Here is a 22,159-nt window from a genome sequence, read left to right on the forward strand (position 1 = left end):
TTTAAAAATCATCACAAATGATTTAGATGTAGAATATCAATTAACGTAAGAAACTAGATGTGGATTTAAAGTGTTAACGTTTCTCCCTGAAATACTCTATTTATAATTGAGGGGATTAAAATACTTGGAGATAGATTTTTCCCTTGGGGGAACAAAAAGAGCTTTCATTGCATCATGGCCTGATGGAAAGAAGAATGAACTGTGTGCCTTTAGGCAGGGAAGGCTGTTACATATTTTGTTCCTCAATTTTCTCATCTTTCAAATGGGAATGATAATGTCTACTCTTCCTATTTTAAACAAGTGCTTTGAGAATCCAGTTAGATCAGAATTTGAAAAAAGACTTTAAAATGTAAATATTTTGTGATATTAAAATTACATAATTATAGAGCCCTTTATTTTTTATCTTATATGTACAACTTTACAGTCGTTGCCTTAGTCTAGTGAGATCTCTTGTTACTATTTATAGCCTCCTGTCACTCTGCATTCTAGTATGTTGCCATATGGCCACCAGTGTTGCTTTTCTAAGACATATGTTTGAACACATCAACAAAGCCACTATTGGATCAGTGTTGCCCATAGTACAAGACCCAAATTAATTATCTTGGCATGTAATGCCTTTTACAATCTAGCCAGACTAGGTTATCTTTCCAATATATCCTATCCTTTTTCCTTCCTCCATCCATTCCTCTCCTCCATCTTGTTTGCATTCTGAATTTCTCCCTGTTTTCTGGCTCTTCCTAGGCCTTTATCAGGTGTCAGGCCATTAAACCTATTGATTCCTTTCCCTAGGACCCTACCCAATTTTTAAAACACTGTTTTTTATTTATTTTAGAAAGTATAGTTTAAACAGCTTCATAATTATCTGTTCTTTAAATACAATTAATAGGCTATGTATGTAAGTTTATACCCAACAAGCACAGAATACATATTATTTTTGAGCACACATGAAGCAGTTACCAAAAAAAGACATTCATTAGGTGATGTAGGAAGATTTGGAAGAATTTCCCTTGAAAACCATCTGGACCAGGAATTTTATGACAGGGCAGCTCTTTCACAGTTCTAGTTTATTTAGAGTTTGTATCTCTTCCAGGGTCATTTTTGTTAAATTAGGCAATATTCTCATTTCATTCAAGTTTTAAAATGTATTAGTATGGATTTGAACAAGCCACTACCGTATAATTCTTTCAATTTCCTGTTTCTGAGGTTATTTTTCCAGTCTTTCTTTATGTTCTTAATTTGAGTTTTCTTCGTTTTACCTAGAAGTTTATCTGTTATTTTTTTCTCAAAGAACAAGCCTTTTATTTATTTAATACATCTTTTTCTATTTCCAACTCTTTAATATCCATATTAATATTTTTAATATCTTTCCTTATTCCTCTGGGTTTTATATTGTTATTCTTTGTCCAGCTTTTTGAATAAGATGTCTAGTTCATTTAGTTTATTTCTTTTTACTTACTCATATAAGTGTATGAGAATTATAAGTTATAAAACTTTCTCTAAGCACTGCTTTAGTTGCATATGCTGTAAGTTCAGATGTGTAGGTTTTTTGTAATCATTGTTTTCCAGAAATTCAGTAGTTAGTACTTCCTTTTTTTCCTAAGTGTTCTTTTCAGACAGAGGTTTTTCATGTTTTTAATTTCCAGGTAAGAGACCTTTTTATTTTCTGTTTTTGTTATTAATTTTTAGTCTTATTGCATTATGATCAGAGACTGTTGTCTTTATTATTTATCCTTAGGAATTTAATTTACATTTTTATGGCTTAAGATATAGGTAATTTTTATGAATCTTCCATATACACATGAAAAGAGGGTATAACTCTTATCAACTGAAAATACAAGACATGGAGTTCCATTTATCTGCATTTGTTATGACTTTGTTAAATTAACATTTGTTAAGTGAAGCACAGGGTGCCAGATGGTGAACCACAGTTCAACAAAAGACTACAAGAGAAATTAAACTAGAGGAGGTTGTTACTCACAGGTCCTGGAGGAAGTACACTGCACCTGCCTCCAGGAGCCACATGGGAGGTCAAGGCAGGGTGCAGGCAGAGAGACAGGCAGCACCAGGGTCACATGCCTTTATTGGAGCACATAGATGGAGTGATTTGGGATTCCCAGGGTAAGCCTGAATTGGTCAATTCAAACCAAAAAGAGCAGAGTTTTGGTAAGTTCCAAAGGGGTCTTATCTAAGGGGCACACAAGGGGAAGGCCCTGGGAGGCAGGGGAGACTATTGATCACAAGGGCTCTTGGGGAAGTCACATCAGGAACGTACATGTGCTTTTTACTCTGTGGGCTGTTATCTGGGGCGTGCACTTGCGTGCGGGCCTAGTGTCAGTTTAAGGCCCCCTGCAGGCCATTTGGCCGAACGTAATGGATGCCCAGGCAGCAAAGCCATCGAGTGGCTTAGCTAAACTCCGAACACCATTTTGTTTGTCTTATTGATTAAGTTACGTAGGTCTCCTATAGCCATACTTTATTCTAGTTTACTTGATTTACCTTGGACTGAGAGAAGTGAAGTGATGTCTCCTATAAGTACGTTTCTGTCTATTCTTATAATTTCTGCTTTCTAATAGTTGTTATTATGTTGTTTGGTACATAAATCTTAATAATAAGTCATCATTATGAATTCTACCCTTTAACATATAGTGTCCTTGTTTTTCTTGTGTACTCTTTTTTTGGCTTGAATTCCACTTTGCAGAATTCGTAAAATTTGAAAATAAAAGAATGTCTAAAAGTTTGCAAGACAAACACAATATAGAGTAACAGTCTTAACAAACAAAGTGAAATTCAAGTCAAAAAACAGTAGACAAGAAAAATGAGGGCACTATAGGTTAAATCATAAAGCATAAATTTTGACATGTAGTGTTTTGACGTTCAGTTATAAATATTTCTTAATTTATGATTTCTTTTTATAGCAAAGTTATTTTGTTACCAAATATGAGATTTTAAATTATCCTTTTTATTATTAATCTTCATTTATAGTTGGTTTTGATTGAAGACTATATGCTGTAATTTATATATTTATCCTTTTGAGATAACTTTTATTGAAGTTTCCTGTCACCTAATGAGTGGGTTTTTTGTAAGTGCTTCATGGGTGCTCTAAAATAATGTGTATTCTGTGCTGCTTGGATATAAAGTAATATACACAGTCTATTAATTTTTCAGAATTTTGATAGCTCTGCTTGTTTTCCATTGTTCCATCAGTTTCTGAAAGGGGTGTTATTAAGATCTTAACTACAGCTGTTGATATATCTATTTTCCCTGCGCTACTGTCAATTGTTGCTGTATGTAAGTTGAAGTTATAAGTTGTATATATATGTTTATATCTCTTATTCTTTTACCACTATACTATATCCCTCTTTGGCCCATATGTTCTGTCTTGCCTTAGGATCTATTTAGTCACATATTAAGATTGTTGTCCAACTTTTTGGTGTGAGATTCATATCCTCAGAATTTCTTTTTCCATTCTTTTGTTTTTCAGACTTTCTGTGTCTCTCTGTTTGAACTATAAGTCTTGTAGGAGATATATTGGTAGACTTTGTTTTCTTGTAATACAATCTATTTTTACCCAGTATTTATTGATTTTAACTTTTTATATGCATTATAGATTCTGTTATCTTAAAATGCATTTGTTATATTATCTACTTAATTTCTTTTTGCTTCATTGTTTTCTCTCTTTTCCTACTCTGTGTTGGGTAGAGTGAGTTTTCTTCATTGTTTATTTTGTGTTTGTTCTATATGGTGCTTCTCTTACCTGAAGACTGACATTCATCATTACTAGTTCCTATTTATTTATGAAATTTTTCAATGTCTGTGTCTTTTCCCTTTCAAGACATGTACTGTAGCATACCCTTTGATACTCTTTGGTCTTCCCCATACTCTCACTCCTATTATGTTGGTGGTGTGTAGAATTTTAGTTCCTGGTTGTTATGGGAATATTTTTTCCTTTTTCTTTTCCTAGCTTTTTTAGACACACACACAGACACAGGTGCATGACACACATGTGACTTTAGAACACTGTAAATTAATACAATATTTTATCAAACTTTCTCTCCCTACCTCTTGAAGACTTCAGTTTATTCCTCTTTCCAAGTACTTCCCCCAACAGTGTTTTCAGAATACGTTTTTGCATGGCAAAACTTTTGAGAACTTTAATACATGAGACCATTTCTGGTATGTTCTCATATTTGAATGACAGTTTGGCTGGATATAAAATTCTAAGTTTAAAGTTCTTTTCATTTAATACATTAAAATATTTAATACATTAAAAATATTATTCCATTTTCCTCTTGCTCCAGGGTCACTCTTGAGAAGGTCAGTAATATTTGTTCCTTTGTAGTATATCTGCTGTTTCTCTCCAGAAGCTTTTAAAATTTTCACTTTGTCTTCGATAGTCTTAGTCTCACTATAAATTCTTTAGTTATGACTTTTGGTATTCTGTTAGCCCTTTTAATGTGTAATCTTTTATTTTTGGTTCTCTAAACTGACAAGAAAGACTTATACTGTCAGAGTCTTTGTTTCACATGATTAAATGAGTGGGATTTTTCTAGACCAACAATTTGCAAGTCCAAACTTGAAGCTAAATATTAAGCGTGGCTATTTTCAAATCACTTACATGTGTTTTAGGTTTTGTTTATTTACTTTGTTTCCTTATTTTAATGAAAATGCAATTTGATTTTTTTTCCTTTTTGCTCTGTGTGATTTCCAGGAGAAATACAGTGGATATTTATGTCAAAGCTATTGCATACATTTTGAAGATTTACATTTACATTTTGAGGATTTTCCCTTTGCCAGAAAGAAAAGAAATAAATTGTCATTTGACAAGTTTTGCTTTCTTTGTCTTATGTAAGCATCCTTCTATCCCTCCCAGGCAGTGCCTACAAATCCCCTGCTCTCCTTTCTCCAATTATATGTTTTAACTGCTTCCAGTGTTACCTTTAACATTTTTCAAGTCACAGCTGAAACAAATGGCATTGCCATTCTAATAACATTTCTACATGCACATTAATGGTTTTACTTTTGAACTTCATTATATATTTATCTTGTCATCAGTTTTACAAGTCAGTTTATAGCAGTCTGAGCTTATAGAAGAGTTTTCTTCATAAGCATATCAGTTTATTCAGCTACTTCCCCCTTTGTATAATTTTCCCATTGGTAACTATGCAAGCTGTCGACTGTTTTAAAAAATCTTACCAAATTGTAATATGTGGCTCATAGAAATGATCCAAAGATCATAACTTAAAGTTATGATTTTAATATTAAATTTGGAATAATCCAGTCTTTTATTTAATGGTGTATCTTTGATGGCTTACACAATGACCAGTCATGTATAACATACTCCTGTAGGAATATATGTTATTAAAGAAATATTCTGTAGATGTGCTGTTTATGCTGCTTGTTCATTTGAGATGCAAGCATCTGAATTGCGTGAAATAGGCAGTTGGAATCTATCCAACTTATTTACATTTCTGTCTCTAACAATGTCCAATGTGTGTGAGGGTCATTAACTCAGAGAAACCAAAGGATTAGCTGAGAAGTATTGAAACCATATCACAGAATAAGAGCTACAGATAGTTTATCATCCAATTGAATCCAAGGAACGTTATATACAGTCATACCTTACAATACTTTACATTAGGATTATGATTTTATTTCAAAACCTTGCAAGGTAAGGAGCTTGTGAAAATCCTTAGCCAGGTGGGACGACCTATCTGAATCTCTCTTCTTTGATTATCTCAGTTCTGCTGACCTTCTGTGTCTCCCATGCTGTCTGTCCTTATTCCACACCTGTGGACTTCTTGCTTGTATTCAGGAAGATATCTAGGCTTGTATTATTAACAGCAAAGAATTCCTAGCCTGTATACCTAAAACTGCTTGAAGTGCAGGCATTAAGTGGGCAGTCTCATCAACTCCATTTAAAAGAGCTTGCTTTTCGAAAAGTCCTCTCAGCTAATTTCCTACCTCCAGTTAGCCATGGTTTGGGAGCTACTTTTTCTCCATTTGTACAGTCCTGCTGAGTTTTTTGTCTCTTTCAGCTGTTTCTTTGTTTCATTATAGGAATGTAAGGAGTGAGAAATGGAATGGGAGAGGATGGTGAGAAAAAGGACAAATCCCCCGTTTTCTGTAGGCATAGTTATCAATTGTATCCACACTGAAATAAACCCCACTTTAGAAGGAAGTATGGCTGCCCTTATAATTCCTGTGTTAAAATATTGTGTCTTTCCAAGCTGTAGCTACTTCCTGAGATGTTCTAATGTATAACCACATCAAGTCTTCAATTTTGTAAATTTCACTTACTATCTTAGAATATGCTTAACATTGAAACGTTAGAGTAATCATTATAAAATTGAAAACCTACCTTGATGGTCATTAGTTACACATTGATATAGAATCTTTTATTCTTTCAGTGTAAGATAATTAGACAATTGTGCTATGGGAACAGCTAGTTCTTAAATACATCTAAAAGCATGAGTTCTTAAATTGGAGGACGGTCTATGAATTTGCTACTGGAGGTCTGTGAACATAAAATTTTGTGTGTATTGTATTTTGAGGGGGAAGTAGTAGTTTTCATTCTTAGATTTTGTAGGATTACATATTAAAGGTTTAATTTGCAATATATTTTAAATTAGTGTTTTTTTTTCAGAAAGCAATATTTATTGCAACAGGACAATTGGGCTTACAACAATGGCCAACCCAGAAAGAGAAAATCATACAGTTTTACAATCAACTTCAGGTAAATGTAGAATGTCATATTAGCAATTCTTTGCTCCTGTGTTTTAATAGGTATGATCAAAGAGAAAAACACAATAATAATAAAAGAGAGCTATTATAATGTTTTTCTAAGTAAAGTGGCTTATTGATTAATCATTTACCTAAATTTGTTATTTGACCCCTCACTTTAACTCTCAACTAATTCACGTCTTCCTTGACTTACGATGGGGTTATGTCCTGATAAACCAGTCTTAAGTTGGAAATACATTGAATGCACCTAACCTACCAAACATCATAGCTTAGCCCAGCCTACCTTAATCGTACTCAGAACACTTACATTAGCCTACAGGTGGGCAAAGTCATCTTACACAAAGCCTGTTTTATAATGAAGTGTTGTATATCTCATGTAATTTATTCAATCCTATACTGAAAGTGAAAACAGAATGATTGTCAGTGTATTGGTTGTTTACCCTCTTGATCGCGTGGTTTACTGGAGCTGCGGCAGCATCATGAGAGAGTAGTGTACCATATATCACTAGCCTAGGAAAAGATCAAAATTCAGAGTTCGAAGCACAGTTTCTACTGAATGCATATTGCTTTTGCACCATCATAGTCGAAAAATCGTTAAGTCAGGGACTGTCTGTAATTTTTTTCACCTTCATCTCCTTAATACATAATTGTAAAAAATCCTACAAATGTAGTGCAAAATGTTCTGCGTTCCATTGCTATGCCTTCTTTGAATTTCCCTTCTCCGTGAATAAACCATTTGGAAAAGCATCAGACTGTGCATTTCTCTGATTACTAGTAAAATTGTACATCCATTTATGTTTATTATCCGTTTGAATTCTCTATGAATTGCCAGATTATGTAATGTACTCATTTTTTTCAATTGGGTTGTTTGTCTTTTTCTTAGTAAACATAATATGACTTTTCATTATGTATTTTTCTATCGTAATTTCTTTATTGCTTACATGCATTGCTAATAAATTCTCTAAGTCTTAGGTTTTTAGAAATATTGATGGTGTTCAGTTGTGGTGAAGTAAATTCTATCGATCTTTTTTTTATGGTTTATTTTTTTGTGTCCTGTTTTTAGAAATCTTTTCTATCCTATAGATATTTTCTATAATTTCTTTCTAAAAGTTTTAGATGTTTGTGTTTCCAGTTTTTAAGTTGTCTGGAATTTATTTTTCTTCAAAGTATCAAGCAGGGATCTGTTTTTCTCTATATGGATAACCAATTTTTCCAAGAATTTTCCTCACTGATTTGCTATTTTTGTCATATACCACATTTTCATATCTAATGGGGGAGTTTCTTTATTAATTTCTTCTATATTTTATTCTTTTGGTCTCTTTCTCTCTCTTTATGACAACGACACACAGTCTTAATTACCATAGCTTTATAATGGGTCTTTATATCTGATGATACCAGTTGTAAGGCAGGAAGAAGTTATCCTTGACCCTCTTAGGGTACTTGGCTGGGTCTGAAAATTTCACTGACAAAGACAGATTAACAGGAGAAAAGCATACACATTGTATTGAATTTTAACATGTACCTAGGAGCTTTCACAAGAGAACGATGACCCAAAGAAGTGACCAGGACAAGGAGCTTTTAAATCTTTTAGACAACGAAACAATAAATTTGTGAAGAATTGATAAAACAGAGGGGTTTGGGCTAGGGGTTTCTAAATGGTAAGGAAGTAACTAGAAAGAGAAGGGTTAGTTTAACAAGTTTTGTTTATACAGCCTTCTCAGCCCCACATTCCTGGTCTCTGGTGGTAAGAATGTGTTTCCTTCTAGTACTGGGAGGGTACCTTTCACATGGGAGTTTTATGACCTGTTTAAGGGAAGAGTAGTGAGGTGAGGAGGTCACAGTGACCTTCTTGCTTCTGCCATTAAAAAAAACCTCCTTCAGTTTAATGTATTAAGTATGCCAAGGTGCCATATTTTGGGATAGTGTGTCCTGAACTCCATCATAATCTTCCGTCTTTGTTATTTTCAAAATTCTTGGATAATTAGCCTGTTGACTTCTACTAAAAAAATACTGTTCGGATTTTGATTGAGATAGAATTGAATTACTAATTATGGTGAGAATTTTCATTTTATGATATTATATCTTTTCCTCTATGCATATATTTGTCAAGATTTCACTCTGCTTGTAAGCTAACAGGTTAGCCTGCCACACTTTCACAGTGGCAGAAAACACTAGACTCCTGGGTCAGAAAGTTTACTACTCACAGCAGTTTCCCCAAGACTTAATTCTCACAGGGCAATACAGGGTCAGGTGACACCTGCACACTTGGTAAATTGTTTCACAGGAGAAGAACGCCAAGCTTAGGGACCCTCCAGCCTTATAAAGAGATTACCAGGAAGTATTCCTAGGCTTTGCTTATGGAGACATTATCTCTCTTTTATTCTGGACAGCAAATAAATCTATCCTCCATCCTAATAGGAGATACTGTCTCTGTCTTCTAAAACTGTGTGCTGTACAAACATTTCTGAAAAGATAGTTCTAAATAAAGCTTTCAATGCCTCTGCTCAGAGGCATGTAGAAATGTCAGAGACCTATAAAGAATTGTCTCCCAACAATATTCATGCCTCATTTATACACTGTCTTGGCTTATGTGAATTTTCCCATGAGTATGCCACTCTGTTGATCACTCTGATTACAAAGTGACTAACAGGAGCTGGTACCAAATCCATCCAGATTATCTCATAAAGCATTTAATAAAGGCTTCTATCAAAAGGACTATAAACAGTAGGATGGGACAGACCTAAAATGTTGATCTCAACCATGCCCGTCCAAGGTCCCGGACCCAAACAGCTAAGCAAATTCCGTAAGCCAACAGAATCTACCTTAGAAAGCCAGGTATATTTCTTCTTAAGCTTCTGTATTGTCTGTTCCTCTTGGTCTAAAGCATTAATCCAAATACAGCAAGGTTAATTCTCAATTGCATAGACTTTATCTTGGCCCACAAGGAGGAAGTGTCTAGTGTAGTTCTGTCATCCATAACAACCCTGGCCAGTGAGTTGAGACTGATTTGAAAGCCTTCCAGGGTCAAAGTGATGTTTCCTTAAACACTGGATTTTTAACACTTTTATAACCACCTCTAAGGTGCAAAGCGCATTGTTTTAGTGAGGGAGGCAACTTAATGCGTGGCTTCTACATAAGAAGTACAATCCTAAGGGTGCACATGGTACCCTTGGAAAGAAAGTGTTTTTTATAGTTGTTGGGTTCACTAAATGGGACCTACATCAGTTTGAGGGGGCAGGAAGACACAGGTTGACAGTGCCTCTAATATGGGCTCTCAGTTCAGTTCTAATAGTTAAGTCTAGTTCTTTATTTTGGAGTGACCACTTGAGGACAGTCAGTCTGATCTTACCTATTTGCCATACCATCAACCAGATGATATTTGTCTGCCCCATGGAGTGACTGAGCAATGGCAGTAGGTGCGGGGAAGATATCCAAGACTTCTTGAAGTGTTGACAGGTGTTTTGCCTAGGATGTGCGGTGGCTGAAGTCACCCCCTTCTGTTTCTGATAGACTTCTTAGTAAGGTTAAGGGGAGTAACAATTAAATCGTGGTCAGTCCCATTTGGTAGGGGATGGCAGTCCCAGCATTCAGTTCTATTAAAGGCTCCTGCAGTTGTTTGGGATAGCTATGTCAGGGCATTTTCCTTTAAAGGTTAAAGAGAGAGTTCTGAAAGATGAAAGATCTTCCATACCCCTCTCTTCCCCCATATTCCATGGTCTAAGATGTTTCCTCCCCAGGTGTCTAGGTTTTTGCTGTATTTGCACTGCCACAAAATTGGTATATCCTCTTTCTGTCATTTCAATCATAATTATTTTCCGAACATCCCCTATTTGCACCTATACCTTTCATCCTGAAGAGCTAGATGCAAGAGGGACAAGGGCATTTTTATAAAATTTAGAACTGTTATGTCTCCTACTTTGGCCTGCATGGGCCACTGTAGAAGGACTCAGCAGGCAGTGTACTCAATCAAGCAGTCATTATCCTTATGATCTAAGACTGTGTCAATCCCAGAGAATCCAGGTAACTGAACCAGAATTAAATTTGAATCCCATAGGCCCCATTTTGCAATGTGTACCAATCAAGGTGGCCTGGGGTTGTGATTAGGGAAAAGAAAGAAACACCATGCCCTGGAATGGTCAGGACTAAATCCTAAATTTTCAAAATAGGCCTATGTAATCCCTTATCTCTTTCATGCTGATAATTACCCAGGAAGCAGATGAAAGGAAATGATCCCTTTCTGGGGACACCCACATTCAATGACCAAACTTCCTTGGTAAGGTATGTGGACAAAGAAAAGATATGGGAGATGGAATGAGAAATCTTTTTGAGTCAACTTTTGAGAAGGCTGTTTGAATGCTCAGTAATACCAGATGCCTATGGATGGTAGGGAGTGTGGAAGGTCCATAAAACACCTTGACCATCAGCCCATTGTTGAGTGGGCTCAACAACTTTTAGTGCAAAAATCAGTAAAAGATACACGATTGTCAGACTGCAAATGGTCCAGAAATCCAAACACATGACACAAGTTAGTTTCAAGAGACATAATGGTGTGGCTGGAGTTAGCTGGTTGTACTGGAAGAGCAACGCCATAACTTGAAAGTGTCAATTTCAGTGCAGCAACACTGATAGCTCCGAAAAAGGAGATCAAAGATATAGCACCTTGCCAAGAGTATATGTGGGTCATTCATGCCCTGGGCAATGTGGCTTCCCCTACTGTGAGACAACTCTCTCAACTTTTGGCAGGAGTCATAAGTCTGGAATGCAGTAGTAGCCCCTGCATCAGAAACACACAATCCTTTTCTTTGTGCGGTCTATGATGGTGAACATGTTGCCATATCCAGTACAATCTTGTATGCAGACAGCAATCATGGCAATCTGGGAAGGACAGGCTCAATCAGCAGCTTGATTCTGGGTAATCTCATCAAAGAATGGGTCCTTACCATGGGCCCGTGAGTGACTCAGATAGTTTGATCAGCAGCCACCACTTGTTTCTATAGTTCACAGCCCCAAAGAGGATTATCTTTAATCTTCTAGTCTCTAGTTTTTGAAGTGGCAGGCCAAATAGCTAGGCCACTGCCAAAGCCCAAGAATCAAAGTTCTTTCCAGTGAGCAGAATCAACAAGTCTGCTCTTGGTTCTGCATAGCTGGCTCCGAGGCTCAACAGCAAGAGCCTTCAGATTTTAGCTTAGCTGAATCATCAGTAGACCAGACCAAGGCATTTATGGGAATCGTTGTGAATTAAGAGCTCCATTGAGCCAGCAGCTTTGCTTTGGGAGGTGACGTGGGAGATAAAGTTGCTCCAAGAGGGATAGCTGCCACTCTTTCAGGTAAAGCTATGATGCCACTGGGGCCAGGTTAGCTGCCTTCTTAAATATACACTTTTCATTTGACAAGCAAGGCTTTTTGGACCCTCTACCCTGCCGGTTATAGAATGGGACTATCAGAGCAGAGAATCGCAAGGCTTCCACCAAGGTACACAGATTGGAATGGAAGTGAGAAGATATTTTAGCTTTATCTGTATTTGAATTTTAAGGTACTTACATGATACAAACTAAAAATAATAATTTCTTTAATGCTATTACAATAGTCCAGAAGAGATGTTGAGGGCCCATTCTGACACTTTTTAAGAGCTTTATCATCTGACACTTTACCCGCTTGTCTTAGTCCATTTGGGCCGCTATAACAAAATACCATAGACTGAGTGGCTTAAGCAACAGACATTAATTCTCACAGTTCTGGATGCTGGAAAATCCAACATCAAAGTGCTGGCAGATTTGGTTCCTGGGGAGAGCACTCTTCCTGGCTTGCAGACAGTGACCTTCTCACTGTGTCCTCACATAATGGAGAGAAAGCAAGTTCTAGTCTCTCTTCCTCTTCTTATAGGGACACTAATCCCATCATGGGGGCTTACCCTCATCTAAACCTAATTACTTACCAAAGGCCCCACCTGCAATACCATCACATTAGGTGTTAGGGCTTCAACATTTGAATGTTAGGGGAGTGCAAACTTTAAGTCCATTATAGTTAGGATGGAGAGAAGATGTAATCAAGCAAAAGTTTTGTAAGTGAGGAGGGATGAAAAAGGCAAGTATTCTAATTTGGACAATTGGTACATAGTGGTTTTATTAACCAGATTAGAGAAATAAGAGAAGCAACAAGTTCAAGGAGAAGGTATAGATTAGATTATGTTGACTTTGAAAATCACATGAGACATCCAGATGGAAATATTTAGTAGACTATTGAAATTCATTCTGGCACTTAGAACCAAAGACTGGGAAAAATGTATACATTAGGGAGTCATTAGGATTTAGGTCGTAGTTAAAGATATTCAGATTGATGACATTGGATAGGGATAAAGTAGGAGAGAGACAGAGACAGAGACAAGGATGAATTAGGGAAGACTAACATGGAAAGGACAATCAGAACACAAGAAAGAGAAGAGAGGAAAGCCCAGATAAATTGTGTTACAAAAGCCAATTGTAGAGAAAGGTGCAGGAATAAAGGAGAATTGGGAAGTGAGATAAACTGTTAAATATCAAGAATTGAAACTTCTTCTTTGACATTTAAAATTAGGAGATTTCTGGTGATTTTAACATTAGCCTAGTCAATAAAAACAGAAACGAGATTACAACAGATTGAACAGTAATTTGAAGGAATGGTCAATGGATATAGATAGATGTATTTGTAAATAAGAACCTTCAAGTTTCAACTTAACTGAACCATCAGTAAACCAGAAATAAACGATAAATCTGCAAATTTGTTTTAGGCTCGTGTTGGTGTGATGTTAGTGGGCCCAACAGGTGGAGGAAAGACGACAGTTAGAAGAATTTTAGAAAGAACATTAGTACTATTACCTGTTGAAGATGTTGTATCAATTGAACAAAGGGAATCTATTTCACAGGTAAATGTTCTACTAAATAAAATGTTTCTCTGTTTGTTCAGATCTTATTTTATACCTCAGTAACATTTTATATTCTCTTTACAAAAGCATGTTCTTGTTAAAGTTATTGCTAGGAATTTTATAGTTAGAAATCGTATTGAGTGGGATTTGTTTTTGTTTGAATCTCAAATTGGTAATTTTAGTGTAAAATAAAACTATTGAACTTTATATTTATCTTGTATTTAGTCACCTTACTTAATGGACCAGGAAGGTTTTTTTAGGTATTTTAATCATATTTAAATGACTATAATTTTCTCTCTTTTCTAATATTTGTATGCTTATTTTATTGCACTGATTAACCCTCCAAGGCAATGTTAACTATAATATCTTTTTCCTTACTTTATCTGGGATGTAGTTAATATTTCTGCATTTAATATGATGTTTTCTCATGGTCCATGATAAATATTCATCATACTCTAGAATTTTTCTTCTATTCTCATTATTCTTTGGTTTTTGACTCCTAGAATTTGTGAAATGATTTTTCAGCATCTATTTTTTATATATTTTTTCAGATAAGAAATATATATATTTATTTTTTATTTATTTTTGTATTTTAGTTTTTATTTCAATAACATTGGATTATAACATTGTATAATTTTCAGACATACATTGTAGTATATTTTGAATTATGTGTAGATTTATTTTTTATATTTTAAATGGTTAATGTGATAAACTATGTTGATAGATTGAATAATGTTAAATTGTCCTTGAAATCCTAGAATACCTTTTTTTATAATATGTATTTTTTTATTTCAGTAAGATTGTTTTATAACATTATATAAATTTCAAGTATACATCATTATATTTCGATTTCTGTGTAGATTACATCATGTTCACCACCCAAAGACTAAGTACCATCCATCACCACACACATGTGCTTACTCACCCCTTCCATCCTCCTCCCTCCTCCCTTCCCCTCTGGTAACCACCAAGCCAATCTCTGTCTCTGTGTGATTGTTTGTTGTTGTTTGTATGTTCTACTTATGAGTGAGATCATACGGTATTTGACTTTCTCTCTCTGACTCATTTCACTTAGCATAATACCCTCAAAGTCCATCCATGTTGTCACAAATGGCTGGATTTCATCGTTTTCTTATGGCCGAGTAGTATTCCGTTGTTTATATATACCGCATCTTCTTTATCCATTCGTCCCTTGATGGACATCTAGGTTGCTTCCAACTCTTAGCTATTGTGAATACTCCTGCAGTGAACATGGGGGTGCATGTATCTTTATGCATTCGTGTTTTCATGTTCTTTGGATAAATACACAGCAGTGGAGTAGCTGGATGCTATGGTTGTTCTATTCTTAATTTTTTAAGGAATGTCCATACTGTTTTCTATAGCTGTGGCACCAGTTTGTGCTCCCACTAGCACTGTGTGAGAATTTCCTTCTCTCCACAGCCTCTCCAACACTTGTTGTTTCCTGTCTTGTTAATTATAGTCATTCTGACGGGCATGAGGAGATATCTCATTGTAGTTTTGATTTGCATTTCCCTGATAGTTAATGATGTTGAACATCCTTTCATGTGCCTGTTGGCCATCTGCATATCTTCTTTGGAGAAATGTCTATTCATATCTTTTGCCCATTTTTTAATTGGGTTGTTAGTTTTTTTGTTGTTGAGATGTGTGTGTTCTTTATATATTTTGGAGATTAACCCCTTATCAGATATATGGTTTGCAAATATTTTCTCCCAATTGTTAGGTTGCCTTTTTGTTTTGTTGATGGTTTCCTTTGCTGTGAAGGCTTTTAGCATGATGTAGTCCGATTTGTTTATTTTTTCTATTGTTTCCTTTGCCCAATTAGACATGGTGCTTGAAAATATGATACTAAGACTGATGTCAAAGAGTGCACTGCCTATGTTTTCTTCTAGAAGCTTCATGGTTTCAGGTCTTACAGTCAAGTCTTTAATCTATTTTGAGTTAATTTTTGTGCATGGTGTAAGATAATGGTCTACTTTCATTGTTTTGCATGTGGCTGTCCAGTTTTCCCAACACCATTTATTGAAGAGACTTTCCTTTTCCCGGTGTATGTTCTTGACTCCTTGGTCAAAAATTAGCTGTCCATAGATGTAGGTTTATTTCTGGGCTCTCGATTCTGTTCTATTGATCTGTGTGTCTGTTTTTGTGCCAGTACCATGCTGTTTTGGTTACTATAGCTTTATAGTATATTTGCAGTCAGGAAGTGTGTTACCTCCAGCTTTCTTCTTTTTTCTCAGGATTCCTTTGGCTATTTGGGGTCTTTTGTTGTTCCATATTAATTTTAGGGTTCTTTGTTCTATTTCTGTGAAAAATGTCATTGGAATTTTGATAGCGATTGCATTAAATCTGTAGATTGCTTTAGGAAGTGTGGACATTTTAACAATGTTAAGTCTTCCAATCCAAGAGCACAGAATATCTTTCCATTTCTTTGTGTCTTCTTCAATTTCTTGCAACAGTGTTTTATAGTTTTCACTGTACAGGTCTTTCACCTCTATGATTAAGTTTATTCCTAGGTATTTTATTCTTTTTGTTGCAATTGTAAATGAGATTGTATTCTTAATTTCTCTTTCTGCTACTTTTTTTTTAGTGTATAGAAACGCAATTGATTTTTGTATGTTGATTTTGTATCCTGCAACTTGACTATATTCATTTATTATTTCTAAAAGTTTTTTGGTAGATTCTTTAGGGTTTTCTGTGTACAAAATCATGTCATCTGCAAATAGTGACAGGTTTCACTTCTTCCTTTCCAATTTCAATCCTTTTATTTCTTTTTCTTGCCTGATTGTTCTGGCTAGGACTTCCAATACTATGTTAAATAAGAGTGGTGAAAGTGGGCATCCTTTTCTGGTTCCTGTTCTTAGAGGGATAGCTTTCAGGTTTTCTCCATTGAGAATGATATTAGCTGTGAGTTTGTCATATATGACCTTTATTATGTTGAGGCACTTTCCTTCTATACCCATTTTTTCAGAGTTTTTATCATAAACAGATGCTGTATCTTGTCAAATGCTTTCTCTGCATCTATTGAGATGATCATGTGATTTTTATTCTTCATTTTGTTAATGTGGTGTATCATGTTGATTGATTTGCAGATGTTGAACCATCTCTGCATCCCTGGGATAAATCCCACTTGGTCATGGTATATGATCTTTTTAATGTATTGTTGTATTTGATTTGCTAGTATTTTGTTTAGGAATTTTTGCCTCGATGTTCGTCAGTAATGTTGGCCTGTGATTTTCCTTTTTTGTGTGTTAACCTTCTCTGGTTTTGGTATTAAGGTAACTTTGGCTTCATAGAATGAGTTAAGAAGCTTCCCCTACTCTTCAATTTTTGGAAGAGTTTGAGAAGTGTAGATATTAAGTCTTCTTTGAATGTTTGGTAGAATTCCCCAGGGAAGCTGTCTGGTCCTGGACTCTTATTTTTTGGGAGGTTTTTGATTACTGTTTTGATCTTCTTACTGGTGATTGGCCTATTCACATTCTCTATTTCTTCTTGATTCAGTTTTGGAAGGTTGTGTGATTCTAAGAATTTATCCATTTCATCTAGATTATCCAATTTGTTGACATATAGCTTTTCATAGTATTCTCTTATAATCTTTTGTATTTCTGAGGTGTCTGTTATAATTTCTCCTCTTTCATTTCTGATTTTATTTATTTGAGCCTTCTGTCTTTCTTTCTTGGTGAATCTAGCTAAACGTTTGTCAATTTTGCTTATCTTTTCAAAGAACCAGCTCTTGGTTTCATTAATTTTTTCTATTTGTTTTTTTTTAGGCTCTATTTCATTTCTTTCTCCTCTGATTTTTAATGATTTCCTTCCTTCTACTGATTTTGGGCTTTGTTTGTTCTTCTTTTTCCAGTTCCTTTAGATGCACTGTTAGATTGTTTGAGATTTTCCTTGTTTGTTGAGGTAGGCCTGTAATGCTATAAACTCCCCTCTTAGAACTGCTTTTGCTGTATCCCATAAATTTTGGCATGTTGTGTTTTCATTTTCATTTGTCTCCAGGTATTTTTTTTATTTCTCCTTTGCTTTCTTCAATGACCTTATCCTTTTTCAGTAGCATTTTGTTTAATCTCCACGTTTTTGTGGCTTTTCTGATTTTCTTCCTGTAGTTGATTTCTAGTTTTATACCTTTGTGGTCAGAAAAGAGACTTGGTATTATTTCAGTCTTGTTAAATTTATTGAGACTTGTTTTTTGGCCTAATATGTGATCAGTTCTGGAGAATGTTCCATGTGCATTTGAAAAGAATATGTATTCTGTGGTTTTTGGATGGAATGTTCTGTATATGTCTCCTAAGTCCGTCTGGTCTAATGTGTCATTTAAGGCCAATGTTTCCTTATTGATCTTCTATTGGCACGATCTATCCATTAGTGTAAGTGGAGTGTTAAAGTCCCCTGATATTATTGTGTTGCTGTCAATTTCTCCCTTTAGGTCTGTTAACAGTTGCTTTATATATTTAGGTGTTCCTATGTTGGGAGCATAGATATTTACAAGTGTTATATTCTCTTTGTTGGGTTGTTCCCTTTATCATTATGTAGTGCCCTTCTTTGTCTCCTGTTACTGTTTTTGTTTTAAAGTCTATTTTGTCTAAGTATTGCTACCTCAGCTTTCTTTTCATTGCCATTTGCGTAGAGTATCTTTTGCCATCCCTTCACTTTCAGAAAAGTTTGTGTCTTTAGATCTGAAGTGTGTCTCTTGTATGCAGCATATATATGGGTCTAGTTTTTTTATCCAGTCGGCCACCCTATGCCTTTTGATTGTAGCATTTAGTTCATTGACATTTAAAGTAGCTATTAATAAGAATGTACTTATTGCCATTTTGTTACTGTTTTTTCTGGGTGTTTTAGTAGTTCTTCTCTGTTCCTTTTTTCTTCTCTTGCTCTCTTCCCTTTTGGTTTGATGGCTTTCTTTCATATTATGTTTGGATTCCTTTCTCTCAATTTTTTGTGTATTTATTATAGGTTTCTGGTTTGTGATTACCATGAGGTTCATATATAATGACCTACGTATATAAAGCAATCTATATGATATATATTTATTCAATATAAAGGTAGACTCCAATAAACAGTGTGTATTTCAACTATCTTATTTAGATTCATTGTTGGTAATGTATTCCAAAAAGCTTAGAAAGTCAGGCTCTCAGTTATTTGGATTTTTGTCAGTTAGTGTGCAATATCCTACTTCAAAATCATTCATGTGGCAGTTCTCTATCCTTTTCTCTGTCTGAACATTGTGCCATATGTACTTTGATTATTTTTTTCTACACTAAATATATTTTGAAATAATTGAGATAGTACAGTGTATAAATAATCTCAATTTTTCTAATGTTCACATTTTCCCCTAATTGTATATGCTGAGAATTAATCCCATATCAGTAAAGACTTCTCACAATATCATTTCAATGATTGTATTCTATGTATATGACTATACTATAATTTATTTAATGACTCATTTAATATTTTTAAATTTTTAGTTTTTTAAATATAATTATAATAAATATGTTTAGGCTGGTGGCAGAACCTTAGGTAATGGAATTGTTTTGATCTTCCTCCTTAGTTCATGACTTTGTCCTAGTTGGTCTCTTCAAGACCTTCCCTTTATTTTATTTTAGTTATTTCAACTTAGTTTATTTCCTAATCTTCACTTCTTTTCTTTCTTCTTCATAGGAATGCTCTCTAATGTTTTTCTATGTGCCCTTATTCACATTTGTCTCCTTTGAAAATGTCTACCCAGGAATGGGATTGGTCTGTGGTAGGGTATAATTTAACTATGTACCGCAAGGTGAAATTCACATATCATATAATTAACCATTTAAAGGTGTACAATTCAGTGGCATTTAGTGCATTCATAATATTGTGCAATCACTACCTTTTTCTAGTTTCACAACTTTTTCATCACCCCAGGAGAATACCTCCCCACCAATTAAGAAATCATTCCCCATTACCTTCTCTCTTCATTCCCTGGAAACCACTGATTGGCTTTCTGTCTCTATAGGTTTGCCTATTCAGGATGTTTCATATAAAGGGAATCAGAACATGTAACCTCTTGTGTCTGGCTCCTTTCATTTAGCATATGTTTATGAGGTTCATCAAAGTTGTAGTATGTATCATTTTATAGCTGAATAATATTCCATTATAGGGAATATTTGTTTATCCATCATCACAATTTATTTATCTTTTCATTCATCCCTTGATGGATATTTGGATTGTTTCCCTCTTTTAGCCCTTATGAATAATGCCACTATAAATATTTGTTTATAAGTTTTTATGTGGACTTATGTTTTTATTTCTTTTGGATATATACCTAGGTGTACAGTTGCTGGGTCATATGGTAATTCTGTGTTTAACTTTTTGAGTTAGCACCAAACTGTTCTCCAAGGAATCTGCACCATTTTAAATTACCAAGAGCAGTGTATGAGGCTTTTTATTTCTTCATGTACTTGTTATTTTTTTTTCCATTCTAGTGAAGTGGTATCTCACAGTGGTTTTTATCTGCGTTTTCTTAATGACTGATGAATGTTGAATAGCTTTTCATGTGCTTATTGGCCATTTGTATATCTTCTTTGGAGAAATGTCTATTTATATATTTTGTTCTTTTTTAAATTGGATTGTTCATCTTTTTGTTGTTGCATTGGAAGAGTTCTTTATATATTCTGGATACAAAATCCTTGTCAAATATATTATTTGAAAATATTTTTTCCTATTCTGAGTTGCCTTTTCACTTTCTTGATAATGTACTTTGATGTGCCAAAGTCATTAATTTTTATAAAGTCCAATTTAGTATTTTTTCGTTTGTTCCTTGTGCTTTTGGTGTCAAATCTAAGAATCCATTGACAAATTCAAGGTCATGGAGATTTACTCCTATGCTTTCTTCTTATAGTTATATAGCTTTAGTTCTTATATTTAAGTTGTTCGTCCATTTTGAGCTAGTTTTTTTTTTTCCATGGAGTGAAGTAGGGGTCCAGCTTCATGCTCTTGCATGTGGATATCCAGTTGTCCTGGCAACATTTGTTAAAGAGACTATTATTCTTTTCCTCACTGAATGGTCTTGACGTTTTTGTTGAAAATCAATTGGCCATAGATGTTTATGTTTATTTCTGGACTCTCAGTTGTATTCCATTGTTCTATATGTGTATCCTTATGCCAGGATATATGTAATTTGATTATTATAGTTTTATAGTAAGTTTTGAAATTAGGAAATGTGAGTCCTCCAACTTTGTTTTTCTTTTTGAGTATTGTTTTGGCTATTTGAGGCCCCTTGCATTCCATATGAATTTGAGCGTTGGCTTTGCCATTTCTGCAAAAAAGGCCATTGGAATATTGATAGGGGTACACTGAATATGTAGATCACTTTAGGGAATATTACCATCTTAAGAATACTAAGTTTTGCAATCCATGAATATGGGGTGTCTTTCCATTTTTAGATCTTTAATTTCTTTCATCAAGCAAGAATTTTTTTTCTTTTTTATAGTTTTTAGTATACAAGTCTTTCTCTTACTTGGTTAAATTTATTCCAAAGCATTTTGTTTTTTGGATGCCATTATAAATGGAATTGCTTTCTTAATTTCATTTTTGGATTGTTCGTTGCTGCTATATCAAAACACAACTGATTTTTGTGTGTTGATCTTGTACCCGGCAAATGTGCTGATTCACTTATTAGTTCAAGTAGTTGTTTTCTGGATTGTTTGGGATTTTCTATATATGGAATCATGTCATATTTAAACAGAGATAATTTTACTTCTTCCTTTACAATTTGGATGCTTATTATTTCTTTTCTCACCTAATAGCCAGGCTTGGACTTTCAGTACAGTGTTTACTAGCAATGATGAAAGCAAGAATCATTGCTTTGTTCCTGATTTTAGGGGGAAAACTTTCAGTCTTTCACCATTGAATATGATGTTATCTGTCGGTTTTTCATAAATACCACTTAACATGTTAAGGAAGTTTCCTTCTATTGCTAGTTTGCCTAGTGTTTTTATCATGAAATAGTGTGAAATTTTATCAGATACTTTTCTCCCTCTCTTGATATGGTCATGTGGTTTATTTCCTTTGTTCTTTTCATGTGATGTATTACATTGATTGATTTTGTTATGCTTACCACTCTTGCATTCCTGGGATAAATCTCACTTGGTCATGGTTTATAGTCCTTTAAATGTGCTGTTGGATTCAGTTTCCTAGCACTTTTTCGAGGATTTTGCATCTATAGTCATAAGGGATATTGGTCTGTAGTTTACTTTTCTTGTTGTATCTTTGGGTTTGGTATCAGGATAATGCTGGCCTCATAGAATGTATTAGGAAGTATTCCTTCCTTTTCCATTTTTGGTTAAGAATTTAAGTAATATTGGTGTTAATTCTTCTTTAAATGTTTGGTAGAATTCATCTACCATCTGGGTTTGGACTTTTCTTTGTTGGAGGTTTTCGATTACTGATTCAACCTCTTGTTATAGATCTTTTGAGATTTTCCATTTTTCTTGAGTCAGTTTTGGTAATTTTGGTGTTTCTAGG

The 22,159-nt window shown here is 34.7% G+C and overlaps 1 protein-coding gene across 1 annotated transcript in view; it reads left to right on the forward strand.

Moving 5' to 3' along the window:
* The window catches only part of DNAH14 (dynein axonemal heavy chain 14), a 396,896-nt gene that overhangs the window by 190,224 nt on the left and 184,513 nt on the right, over positions 1–22,159 (forward strand). The window contains exons 35-36 of the mRNA XM_070501636.1: positions 6,644–6,733; positions 13,508–13,642. Coding sequence (XP_070357737.1) covers positions 6,644–6,733; positions 13,508–13,642 — 225 coding nt within the window. The remainder of the gene's footprint in view (positions 1–6,643; positions 6,734–13,507; positions 13,643–22,159) is intronic.

This window comes from Equus asinus, chromosome 30 (genome assembly GCF_041296235.1).
Source record: "Equus asinus isolate D_3611 breed Donkey chromosome 30, EquAss-T2T_v2, whole genome shotgun sequence".
NCBI lineage: Eukaryota > Metazoa > Chordata > Mammalia > Perissodactyla > Equidae > Equus > Equus asinus.